Source organism: Plectropomus leopardus, chromosome 18 (assembly GCF_026936395.1).
Source record: "Plectropomus leopardus strain MGB_pleo_1.0 chromosome 18, ASM2693639v1, whole genome shotgun sequence".
Lineage (NCBI taxonomy): Eukaryota > Metazoa > Chordata > Actinopteri > Perciformes > Serranidae > Plectropomus > Plectropomus leopardus.
The window spans coordinates 6,337,138-6,350,145 of record NC_142193.1 but is presented as its reverse complement, the minus strand read 5'-3'; the positions used below and the strand labels follow the sequence as shown (position 1 = coordinate 6,350,145).

The window sequence follows — 13,008 nt, the reverse complement described above, 5'->3', positions numbered from 1 at the left end:
CCAGGTAAAAAGTTCTTGACTATGTAGGATTTCCAAAGCCTTCCTACCATTGTTTCATTCTCACTGTTTGGTAAAAAGCCAGTAGTCTGATGTCTTTTGTCCCATAACACCTTGTGTCTCTTTTGGTAAAACACTGTCTCAGAAAAGTGTTTTTGCTCAACAGAAAGGGATAAAACCAGATTCAAGTGTCACTATGAGCTGCCCAAATATTCCAACTATTTGCCCTTCATGCCAAGAGACTGAGAAACTATGTGCTGAACTCACCGAAATCCCAACAATTCACATGCTCATTCATTTACATCATCAGCTTTGAAAAATTCTGTATGGGGTAGGTGTAGTTTAATGAAGAAATGGGGGAAATTGCTTTAGAGTTATGTTCACATGCAGCTAATTGTGCTCGCTGACATGTTTTAGTTAATGTAAAGCCCAAATTTTGTTCATCAACATTGACAATTTAGTTCGACATCACATCTCAGTAAAAAAAATTAGAAAATTTTACTATTTCAGAACTTAAACGAACACATCACCCTCCAAATGATCATTTGTTGATCAATTACTTAATGTGTGTCAAAATTACTTAATCTGTGTTGAATTTGGAGAGAAAACTGTGAAAAAAAAGAAGAAAAAAAAAGAAAAAAGGTTTTCTCACACGCCTCCATGGTAAATGAAGAATCCTAAAACAGCAAATATTAATTCGGGTCCAGGTTTAAAAACAGCAAAACTATTTTTAAAACATGCATACAGTATATGGATGTTTGGATATAGTTTTGCTATTTTTAAACATGACCCTCCTTTTACTTCAGTTGATCATGAATGTCCCCTGTTTTGGGATTCTTTGTTTACCCAAGGCAAAAAAAAAAAAAGTATTCATCCCAAATTCAGTGTACCCCGGGGTGAATAATTAGCATACAAATAATCCATTGGGGAGTGAAATATTCCATTATGAAAGAACACAATCTTTTCCCTTTGTTTAAACAACGCTGATCTGTCTAAATAAAATAAAAATGATCCAAGGTAAATGTATTGTATTTGAGCTCAACATTAAACATGGAGTTGATGCATAACGTAAAGTTGCCGGTCTCTGTACTTTGTGCGGCCAACTGAGGAGACAGTCAACTAAGTCAGTAAAAGTTGGAATATCAAACGTTTTGTTTGTATTCTTATATAACTTGATCAGACAGGTTGGAACCAAAATCCTCAGACACAAAGGTGAGTGGCAAAATTATGCCCCAAATGGTCATTTGTAAACATCCATCACATCACACCTGCTTCAGCCTTGACCTCCTGTAGTTGTGCTCACACTGTTTTATACAATGAAGGATTATTTATGACATTTTGGGTGCGTTCACTTTTAGTTTGACCCCTAAATAAAGTGATTTCGATGGTTTATTTACAGCCTGTAATGTGCTCCCAGATCTCAGATATAACCTTGGTGAGTACATTGTAACCATTACTGATAAAAAATGATGGAGAAATCTGTGATAATTCGACCAGTGTGTAATAAATTCTGAAGCACCAACATTTCCTCTGCAGGCTTGACTGTAAAATTAACCCTACAATATGCACAGTCTTGATTGTGATTTCTTTTCTATGACTTCTGGTGATGTACTTTATGTCTGTCTAGAGTTAAATGAACAGTCTGGTGTTATTTCATATTCAGAGTGATGATGTTTGTTAATTACTGAGGCTGAACATGTTTGGAAGTTAATGAAAGTTAATCAGCGATTGCTGGTGGCTCAAAGTGTCTGTCATCTCCTCAGGATGTGCTGCCTGTCATCCTCACAGGGAACATTAGAGGCGGCTTTGAAATTAGTTTTTTTGTTTTGTTCTGGGGGAGGGGGGGTTGCACTGTAGGATGTTAATTAACATAACTCTCTGCTCAGTGATATATGTTGCGACGCCCCTCCCACTGTCTTGGAGGTTATCCTCATCACGCCGTTGGCTGACATGGGAGGGTCGTTGGCTTGATTGAGCTTACCAGGGACTTCCAGGCAATAAAAGCTGCCCCATGTGTGAACCCACTCTCTCCCTCGCTGCAACAGACATCCACCCTGCACCTTCAGCACCTCCACAGCACACCTGACACACAGCCATGCATGGCTTTCATTACTGACGATGCTGATCTGCACACTTTGTTGTAAGAGTTAATTTGTGCCCTACACACACTTGTATTACTCTGCGCACAAAATGTGCCTTTCAAAAACAAAAATATCATACATTGATATTATTTTTTTTTAATTTATATAAGTTACATTTTTTAACCCACATCAGTCCTAATCATAATTATCAAATATTCATTAATGTTCTGAATTTCAGCCCTTTTAATGCCCGTTTTTTGGCACTATGCCACTATGTTTTTAGACATTAGGGTTGATCCTACAAAAGTGTAAGATATTATCATGTGAGCAGTTTCACTAGATGAATTGTCCTTATGACATAGCTGTAAATGTACGTATGATGAGACCCTAAACACGGATTTAAGAAACCTGACAGCCACACATAAGTCATTTTTTAACTTGTGCAAAAACACTATTATGTGTCAAACAATTCTACTTTTGAACCATTTTTAACAAGAAATATAAAAAAGTAGTGTAGCTGAAAATATTTATGGTCACCAAAATGGCAGTTAAATAAATGCCATCATCTTAAGTCTCACTGACACCACATGGTGTGACTCAACTCAACTCAACTGTGTCATGATCCTGGATTTTTGTTAATATTGTTGTGTTTTGGACTATGTTTTAGGGTTTTCTGTTTGTGTTTTTCCTTTATACTGTATTCATCATGCCCAGTCTGTTTCCTGATTTATTTTGTAGATTCACTCCTCCATGTGCCATGTCTTGTGTTACTTTCTGCCTTTGTGTGTTTTCCGCCTGTTTTCTCCGCCTGCATTTCATCCCCTAAAAGGCTGAGTCCAAGGGTGTGTTGGGATTTTTAAAATTAAACTTAGTCCAGTTGTCTCAACATCATTTCACTTTTCAGATCACTGAAACTGGAGACAAAATCCACAAACGTCTGCTCCATTAACTTAATCCTTGATGCAAAACAAAAATTCTGCTGGTGTAACATCCGGGGTGCATGACTAGGTTAAAAGTCATGAGGTGGGAGAACTGCTGAGCTGTATGATTCAAAAATATATCAATAAACTATATATGTTTGCTTCATCACAGCACAGACAGCCACCATCATATATTTTGAATTTGTTCCAAAAAAAGGAGGCAAACAGCTAAATAAAACATTGAGTAAAGTAGGAAATCCACCACAGTTTGTCCTGGTGGGTCTTCCTGTAGAGTTTCTCACTCAACCAGAATTCATTTCACAAATCTGTGGCATTTACAGGTAAAAGATGCTCAAATGCCCTGAACTCCAGCACAGGTGTTCTCAGTCATCCTGGCTGACCTGATCTCAGGATTAAGTTGAGCTGTGACGATGTGACGTAAAGGCAAGAAAAATATGGTGCAGGTAGAATATGAGGCAGCAGGTTTTTTTTCTAATATATATTTTTGCCATTCCCTACCTTTATTTGAGGAGTCACTGTGGAGAGATGACAAGAAATGAGAGGAGAAAATGGAAAAGGAAATGACAGGCAACCAAGTCCCAGACCGGACACAAACGATGCAATCACATGGTCACTGCACTGAAACCCCCAGACTGCCGGGGTCTTTAAAAAAAAACAGTGACCTGCTGAAACGCTCTGCAGGTTTCAGTCAAGAATCCATAAAAAAACACACAATGACCTCTCAAAAATCCACTACACTCCCTGCAGAAATATAACCACGAGAAATATTTCTTTTGCAAATCACAGCTAGCATAAATTATCAAACAAGACTAACAGTCTACAGTCCTGCTTTAATGTTCATTACAGCCACAATATGTATGATCACACACCACACACTGCTGATTCAGCTGTACTAATAAGTAGTCAGTACCCCAGACAATTTTTTAGTTAAGCTTCTTACACACATCTGACAGTGGGTTTGACTGTTTTTTGTTTTTTTTTGGGGGGGGGGGCATCCTCTTAATGTTCCTCCTGGTTTCAGAAATCTGTCTGGCCTGCACCATGACGCAAGCTCAACAGAACCAGGCTCTCTCTGTGTCATAATGAGGGATACATAAAAATATCACTCTGGTTTCTAGGAATATCTAAATGAAATTAATTTTATTGATTGAATATTATCTGTGATAAATATCAATACTTTAATCAATTTTGTGATAGACACAGTAAGCGCTACTGTAATTGCAGAGCTTTGTTCAATGGCATATATGTAACGCTGGGGCCCAATAAGTTGGATGAAATGCATTTATAATGTAACTTGACCCTTCAGCTACACTGTAAAATCTGACAAGTTGATCTTATTTTAAATAAGGGCACTGATCGCCTTGAAAGAGGACAGTAAAGTTAACCATTAATCTTAATTTATGTTGTTATTGGGTTTTTAAAAAAAATTAAGTGAAATCAATTTGTCAGATTTTACAGTGTAAGAATTGGCATTGGTCATGTATTGACATTGACTACAGAGCGACACTCAAACTGTTTTTTTGCCGTTTAAAGGCGAAACTCCTAAGATATACTAGTTTTGACCAGTTTAGGTCTGCAGCATAAGTTACCATGGTGATTTAGCCACCATCAGAGCATGGAAAACTCTACCTACCCACCCACCTAGCTAACCCACTAATGTCACTCTGATGTTCACACCGTCTCAACACAGTCATGTAAACACTTGATCCTCGCTTCTGATCTTTGTTGGTACAGAACATTGTGACTGAGGGGCCTTTTACATGGCAATGCTTCTTGCATGAAACGCTAAATTTTTGTTGCGGTTTTGCCTTTTGCTCACAAAAAATGGACCACTGGGGGCCTAAAAACGCAAAGTTTTAAAACCAGGTTCCAGAGTGTAATCTTTTGAAAAAAAAAAAACATTCTGTAACCGTGTAATCTGGCAATGTACAGATCCTGTGAGAACAGTGACGTCATGGCCGCACTTCGTGCATGCACATGATGTTCTTCTGTGTTGTGTCATAACAAGTTACACCACCTACTACTGGCCTGGCCTGCACACTACCGCATTTTTGTTTTGTTTTGTGGATTCCTGTACATGAGGATTGTTTTATATTGTTTATATGAACGCAGATTTAAAAAAAAAAAAAAAAAAAAGATATTTCCATTTTAGTTGGGCCGTTCTCGTCTAAACATGGTGAATAATAAATACAAAACAGCACACAGATGATCTAAAACCCATACACTCTTATGATCATGCATATTGAGAGATGAATAACCAGATTACGTATGTTCTATGTAAGAAGCATACCCTGAATATGATTAAAAGAAGGGAAAAACAGCATCCTGAAGTGACTCTGAAGCAGGACTGAAGGTGCGGCTGTGCAGACGTGCTCCTTCTGCTACACAGCTGGTGTAGACAGGGAGTCAGAGCGCTGCTAATAATGGAGCACACCGGCCAACTTATTGAAAGTCGCTCTGGGCAAAAGCGTGTGCCAAATGAACGTGATGTAATGGAGCTAAAAAGTTTGCCTTGAGGCTAGAGCTGTAGGTCATAGTTAAGAAAACTAATAGGGTCGATCCTGTTAATACATTATAACGTAATCACCCGTGCACCTGTAAACCTCAGCAATTATGTAACTGCAGCTGCTGTAGCCCTTCGTTGATAATTGCCTTGTTGCTCTGCCATCACCAGATAGCCAACAGATTTTAAAAAAGCCAAAATAACACATGCCAAAATTTCCTCACTGCCAGTGCTCACAGTTGTGTCTGTTGGGGATTTGGTTCATCCTCCGAGGGGCAGGATGTGGTCAAATGTACAGATAGTCAACATCTGCAGACGTCTTTACAGCTCGAAACATCAGCATTTGCCTTCAAGACCCGAAAGTGGTCAAAATACACACTGTTTGTTACACCCATTATTCCCGTCTGTCTCACTAAACTGTTTATTTACTCTCACAGGCTGCCAGAATACGTCTTAACACACACACACACACACACACACACACACACACACACACACACACACACACACACACACACACACGCTGGTTGCAGAACAGAAGCTGCAGATCCTGTTTGTTGTTTGTCGGGACGTGACTGTTCAGCTTTGTCCTCTCAGATGGACAGAAACACAGAAACACTTTCTACAGTCTAACAGACCATCACAAACGGCTAAACATTAAACGTGGATTAGTCCGCTGCTGAAAATAGTCCCCCCAAATGTAGACTATTTCCTTCAGTTTCTTTGAAAAAAATGACAGTTAGTTCACAGTTCACTCACTGAGCCTTTTTCCCTTTTGTTTTTTTTTTCCATTTGTTGAAAATAACAACATTAATATTGATATATTTTCATAAAATTTCAGGGTAAGTGACGAGCAAGGCTGAAAATAACATATTTTCATTATCAATTCCACAAATATTGAATTGTTGAGACTGCAAAATGTCAGAAAGATCAGGTACCCAAAGTGATAGGTGACATTTTGAAATTTTGTTGTTCGGTCAGAATAAAATCCAAAACCAACATCCTGTCAATTATAGGACTGAGAAGCTGTAAATCTTCATATTTGAGAAGCTGGAACCTGAAAATGACCATCAAAATAGCCGCAAATTATTTTTATGTCATTCAATTTATCAATTAATTTTTCACCTTTAATGAAAATTATTCTTTTTTTCTTTGGAAAATCAGTACAGTGAAGTCGACACAGTGTTTAATGAACCCTAAACGCATCAGAACAACCTTCATAAACCTCCTGAATATGTTTTCCAGTCACGATTAATCAAAACACAAAAATACCAACTTGGTTTAAAGAAACTGAAGTCATGTCGAATTTACGCACTGAGATTTGTGCGTAAAAATGACATTGCTGGCGTGTTTCTTTCATTTATCCAAGACAGACAGTTCGCGGAGCCAGACGTGCTCTGCTTCAAAAGCAAACTAAACTTCTGGGCACAAACCCAACAACTGCTGACAGACAAGATGCTGAATTATTTAAAGTAAGTGTGTTTCGAGCCAAAACTGGTTCTAAACGCACCCAGGACACATTTTTAGCGCTGATAAACAAGAATATTTACCTATTTTGGAACAACCTGTTGTGATATTTGCCGTCTTTAAGTGCATGATAAGTCCTAAACTCGCTTTATTTTTATGGTAACGACACCTGGATTGATTTGCCCACCTGCTTCGTGGATGTTTTCCTCGCAGGAGTACCAGATGCCGGTGTGGAAGCGGCGGAAGAGGAAGCGGTCGTCCCCGGTCTCCCAGCTGTAGTGGACTTTGTTCTGGTCCGTCTCGTTCACGCCGTAGTCGATGCAGTTGTGGCGCCGCTGCTTGCTGCAGTTGGGTTTGGGGACGCGCTGGGTGCCCTCGCACCAGTACGTGGTGATGAAGGCGGTAGTGGAGAAGAACAGGGCCACCAGGTTCAGACCCACCGATAGCAGCGCGCGACATTTCCGCGTCGTCTTCATGATCTCTATGCGAGCGGCCGCGTCCTCGCAAGCGGCGAGAAAGTTCATCCAAGAAGGAACAGGCAGGAGGCGGTCAGAGGAGGTCGAGGAGAAGGAGCGGGTGATGCATGGCGCGGCAAAGACGCAGAGAAATTACGCGCGTCTCTGCCTCTTTTCTCCTCTTTGTATTAGTTTGTCCTCAGAGAAGTGACAGGTGGTCCGGACTCTCCGACAGAAAACCATCAATTATAGATCTTCCATCTACTTCAGCACCACATTCCACACCTCCCAGCATCACCAACAGAGGACCGTTCACTGTCAGAGAGCAGGACGCTCACTGAGGAAACGTGATCCTCACAGCGGAGTCTCTCTCTCTCTCTCTTTCTCTGTCTCTCTCTCTGTCCTCTGTCTCTCTCTCTTTCTCTCTCGCTCTCTCGCTCTCTCTCTCTCTCTCTCTGTATCCCGGTTCCTCGTGCGTCATCACCGTGACCGGACTGTTCTGATTAAGAAAAAAAAAACCCTACAAGGCACTCAGAGCTGCTACAACCAACTGTCATGATCATTATCGATTTGTAACTTAAAATACTGACAAGTGCGCATCAGAGGTTCCGTCACATGTGACCTTCAGAATGTCTCGTGGTTTATTATATTCAGTTTATTGTCATATATGACAAAAAAAAAAGTTTCACGTGTGAGAAGCTGCAACCAGTATATTTGTAACATTTTGGCTTGAATGATCATTAAAAAGATGAGTTGATTAGCAAAATATTTGCCTTTTTAATTGTTGACTAACTAATATTTTTTGCTCAACTGATTTTAATAGCAGAAATTTCTCGAAATGTGTATGTATATAGAATCAGCGATAAACAGTGATAGAAGTGATAGAAATTTTCGGTTTTTTTTAAATGGTCCTTCTAGGATTAAAACCTGGTGGAAAACAACTGCCTTGCACCTGCACCGATATCTGTTAAGATGTGCAACTGGCATCAGAAAATGTAATTATTGTCATACCAATATTTATAATCAAACAACAATGATAAACAAGCCAGAGTATTTTTTTACAACCTGCAAACCCAAAAGTTTTTCTTATTGATTTGCTTATTATCCCTTCATGCTGTATTTAGCCCGTTCTCAGGGTTACAAATACAGTAGCTGTCAAAGTCTGTTTCTAAGGTACAAGGCACTTTTTAGTGTCTGTATCAGATGTTCTGGGCTTTCAACTAACTCAAATGTAAACCCATCCCTGAGAAAGAATGAGAAACTCCAAATTTGGTAGGCAGACGGAAGGGAGGTGTGATGGATTGGTCAAATAAATACAGGACTTTTACCATGGGGAGCACTGTTCGTGCCCTATGTGAAATGTTAACTTTTTTAAAACTTTTGTTATGCTACGTAAAACTTCAAGTCATTTTTGTGACAAAACCTGTGTTTTCTGTGAACACGGAAATTTATTTTGAAAATACACAATGACATGCTATCCCTGAGGGTCCAAAACTGACACTAGAGGGGTACCTACAGAGTCACAGTTTGACGCGTACGACCGCTGACTAAGCTGCTTTATTTGACTAGTTGAGATATGTTGATACAATATAGCAAGCAGTGTGAGGAGTTTATAACAATCATTCAGAATCAACATATCTGGAGACACATGGTTTGAGAGGAAGGAATGAAAAATGTTATCTGTAAAATATTAACCTGTCGAACAAATATAGTGAGCAGAAGTACAAAGCTGCACAAAAATGGAAATACTCAAGTAAAGTAGAAGTGCAGTTCTTGAGTGAATGTACAGCACTTTGTGACATTTCGAAGTATAATATAGATTGCAGCCTCAGCTGGACACGCTGTATGTCTTTTTTTATGAATCTTACATATACATCAATCAAACAACGACAAATCCCTCACAGAACGAGGATGAAAGATATTTCTAGTTATTAGGGAAACCCCAGTCCAGCATGACAGACTTATAGATCTGCTCTAATGCAACAAACCTCTCTGTTATTTGTTTTTCCAGGTGTGACGTGCTGGAAGAACATGTAGAAACCAGCCCGGCCCTTTTATCGATCAGCCAGCAGAGAGCTCACATCTGTAGGCATGAAAATCAGCAGCGACAAGGCCGAGCCGCCCACCGCACCGATCCATCACCTCTCATTTTATGGTTCCCACCTCCAGATCAATAAAGCTTGCCGCTTGTGTGTGTGTGTGTGTGTGTGTGTGTGTGTGTGTGTGTGTGTGTGTGTGTGTGTGTGTGTGTGTGTGATGTATGGCAGCTCAGTCTGATTCAGAGTGACAAAGCACTTCAGGAGAGTCAATAAACAGAGCCGAAAACGGTGCATTGATAAATGTGTGATAATGCTGTTGGATTTATCTGCAGACAAACTCTAAACAGTTAAAATATTATCACTAATATGTAAAATGACAGCGGTTCACTTCAGCTTTTAGTGACACCAGTCTGAACACTGAAAGTCCAGATTGTGACATCAGAGAAAAAGTTCATATATCTTGAGTTCATTTTATCCTCTGGAACATAGTTTATTTTTTTTCTTTTTCCATGATGGAAATATGTCTGAGCCTGATATGTTAGAATATTTTCAATAAACTAAATCCACTCAGGGTTTTTACCATGTTAATTTTCGTGCCATGGAAGGGGCCTGGTCTCACTCTCTCCTCTGTCACCTCCTATGTGATTTGCAGTCTTGGGAAAGGAGACAAGAAGATGTTTATGATAACTACAGCAAAATTAAGGATGAAGGAACACCAGCAGAGGGAGACATTCAAGGTAAAATTTAAGAAAAGACTGTGGTTTTGGTTAAACGTTGGAGGGAGAGTTCGTTCCAAAATCAATGATAAATATTTTCCTCTTACCTATAGTGCTATTTATCAATCTGGACTGTTTTGGTGTGAGTTGCTGAGTAATGGAGATATCCGAAGATATGTCTGCCTTCTCTCCAACAAAATGGAACTAAATGGCACTCGGCTTATGGCGCTCAAAAGCTTAACAGAATTGTCTCTTTTCAGGAATGATGATTATTTAAGATAATCCAGCCCTTTTTCATCTCCAGGTTGTCAGACATCAATGCTTAGACATGCCAATTGGTTTCTGATAGCAACGCACACTGCACCTTTTTCGCAATTCTTCATGAGGCACAGCTGAAACACACTGTGTGGGTTTCCATGAACCCTCAATTTGTGCAAATTGTGAAATTGCAAATATAAAAATACGCCTGATGGAAACATGTCACTCACACAAAAACAACCTAGATTGTTAAATAGCACTACAGGAAAAACTTAAAAAGTAAGAGAAATTTTTTATTTTTTTTTAATTTTGGGGTGAACTATCCCTTTAAAAAAGGTGCCTAAACCAAGAGCATCTCGACATAATGATTAAAAAAAGTTTAAGCATGCTTTAATTGATAGGAGTGGATGTTACTAGCAAAATAAAAAAATAGAACTAAGTTATCAACATTTGGCACCTTACCAGATACGTACATTAACGTTTCCTCATTATGTTGATAAAAATGTACATTTTTGCTGTTGCTAATTAGCCGCATAACACAATTTCTAGAAAACAGAATTGTTGTATTCATATGTGTATCATTCTCCCAGACACACAGATGGACTGAATCATGTGCATTCTTCTCACCAGGAATGCAGAACCCTTGACCAATTAATGTAATGACAAAACAAAATACAAAAAAGACAATTACCTATAATACCTTGCTTCCACCATAGCCTGTGGTGGACATGGATGTCTTTCATGCTCCTAATAAAAGACATGACATTATCATGCTGCCGTTATTGTGAGACTATTAAGAAAATTAAGAAAATTATGTGAGAAAATATTATACATGCATCAAACTTAACAGCAAATCACAAATTATGTTTTTAATATAGTGAGAATGAAAACATATTTTATCTGGTTTCTGCTTCTCTGTCAGCATGTAATTTATTAGCTTTAGAGCTCCTAAAATAGAGCTGTGAATCATTTTGTCTGTGTGATGGTTAAATCCTCTCTCTGGCTTGAAAACACACACAAAGACACACACACCTGCACACACATAAAAACACACACTAGCACATATATTTTGCTGTGCTGTTGGATAGATGCCCCTGACAAGATTTCCCATTGGATATATGGGACCATCTGTGGGTTCACCCCAGCTTTGTTTGCCGTCTGAATTAAATCCCGGCACCAGCCAGTAGATCACGACGTCCGAGTTAACACAGCTCACTGCAGCAGCAGCCAGTAACACGATACACTCCAGGCAGCTACAACAGCTACACATCTCTGCTAACTTATCTTCAAGTGCATACTCAAGAACAACAAACTTCAAGCACCTTTTACTCTACAGTTTCGTTTCGTGTCGAATCTTCTGCCGAGGGCTGGATTTATTTAATTTATTTAATTTTATTGGCCTCGGCTTTTTTGTCCTTTGTTTCTTCCTGTTTGCAGAGTTTTCTACCTGCTGCAGGCCACAGATACTGTTCATGAAAAAGTCAGATTTTGAGCCTAACAAAGTCATCCGAACTCTAGGCTCAATTATGTTTTCTTCAGCTGTTTCCCTGCACATTTTAGAGTGAAATTTACAGGAAAACACAACACATCCACTTTTGTTTTGAAAGGTAGGGAGCTGGAACATGACAGGAATCTTGGTATTGAAAATAAATTATGGCCTACTGAAAAGGGAAAGATTGACAGTCAAAATAAAATCCAAAGAAAAAAACACAGGCAGTAAAATGATTTTTACTTTATTTTGATGTGTTTTGTATTCTGATGTGTTTTTTAAAAGACTTACATAAATTCTTTGTCACTCTTTTTTTAGCATCACATTTTTTTTAGCTGATTTTTATTTTTGTATTTATTTATTTCAATTTCCAGTTTCTGTCACAGTTTCGGTGTGAAGGAGAAGAGTTTGAGGGAAGGGGCAAGGATAACGTGATTTACATTTGGCCTCCATCCCAACTCGCTATTGCCACTTTGTCAGTGTCAATCATGTCTTCATAACACGCACTAGGTACCCTCCTGTATTTGTTGTTGATGTTCTGGGACAGTGTGTCAATTTAAGCCTGTTATATGCATTGGGTCTTTTCAAATATACTTCTGTTTTGACAAGAAATGTACAGAGTATGCTCATTAGATACATAATATTTTTCAAAATAAACTTAAAACGCAAAAAAACTCCAAAAAACCTTGTGTTTATGTTTATTTTCTTGTGAAACACAAGCATGTGATTAGGTTTAGGCCAAAAAGCTTGAGTTTTGAAAAAAAGTTTTGTTTTACCCATCCTCCACAACTCTGACCTGTAGGGACTTCTTGGCTCCTTATATTGCGTCGTTACCGACAGTGTCTCAGCTACATCTACCATCCAAGCAGCCATACTTCTGCGAAAGGTGGCGGTATGATATTTTGTCAATAGATTTTGGTGCGTGTGTCTGATGCCGAAATCACAAACAAAGCAGCAGCGTGTGATGAGTTCAAAAAAAGAGTCATGAGGAGAAAATGTGCACATTGTCATTGAGAAACCATAGTTTATTTGTCATAAACAATACTTCCTTACATACTGCAG

General features: G+C 38.9%; 1 protein-coding gene across 1 annotated transcript in view; it reads right to left on the bottom strand.

Annotated features, from left to right (window-relative positions):
• gsg1l (gsg1-like) overlaps positions 1–7,819 on the bottom strand; it is a 50,985-nt gene extending 43,166 nt beyond the window's left edge. The window contains exon 1 of the mRNA XM_042505100.2: positions 7,177–7,819. Coding sequence (XP_042361034.1) covers positions 7,177–7,513 — 337 coding nt within the window. The 5' untranslated portion in view covers positions 7,514–7,819. The remainder of the gene's footprint in view (positions 1–7,176) is intronic.
• Between the last annotated feature and the right edge of the window lie 5,189 nt (positions 7,820–13,008).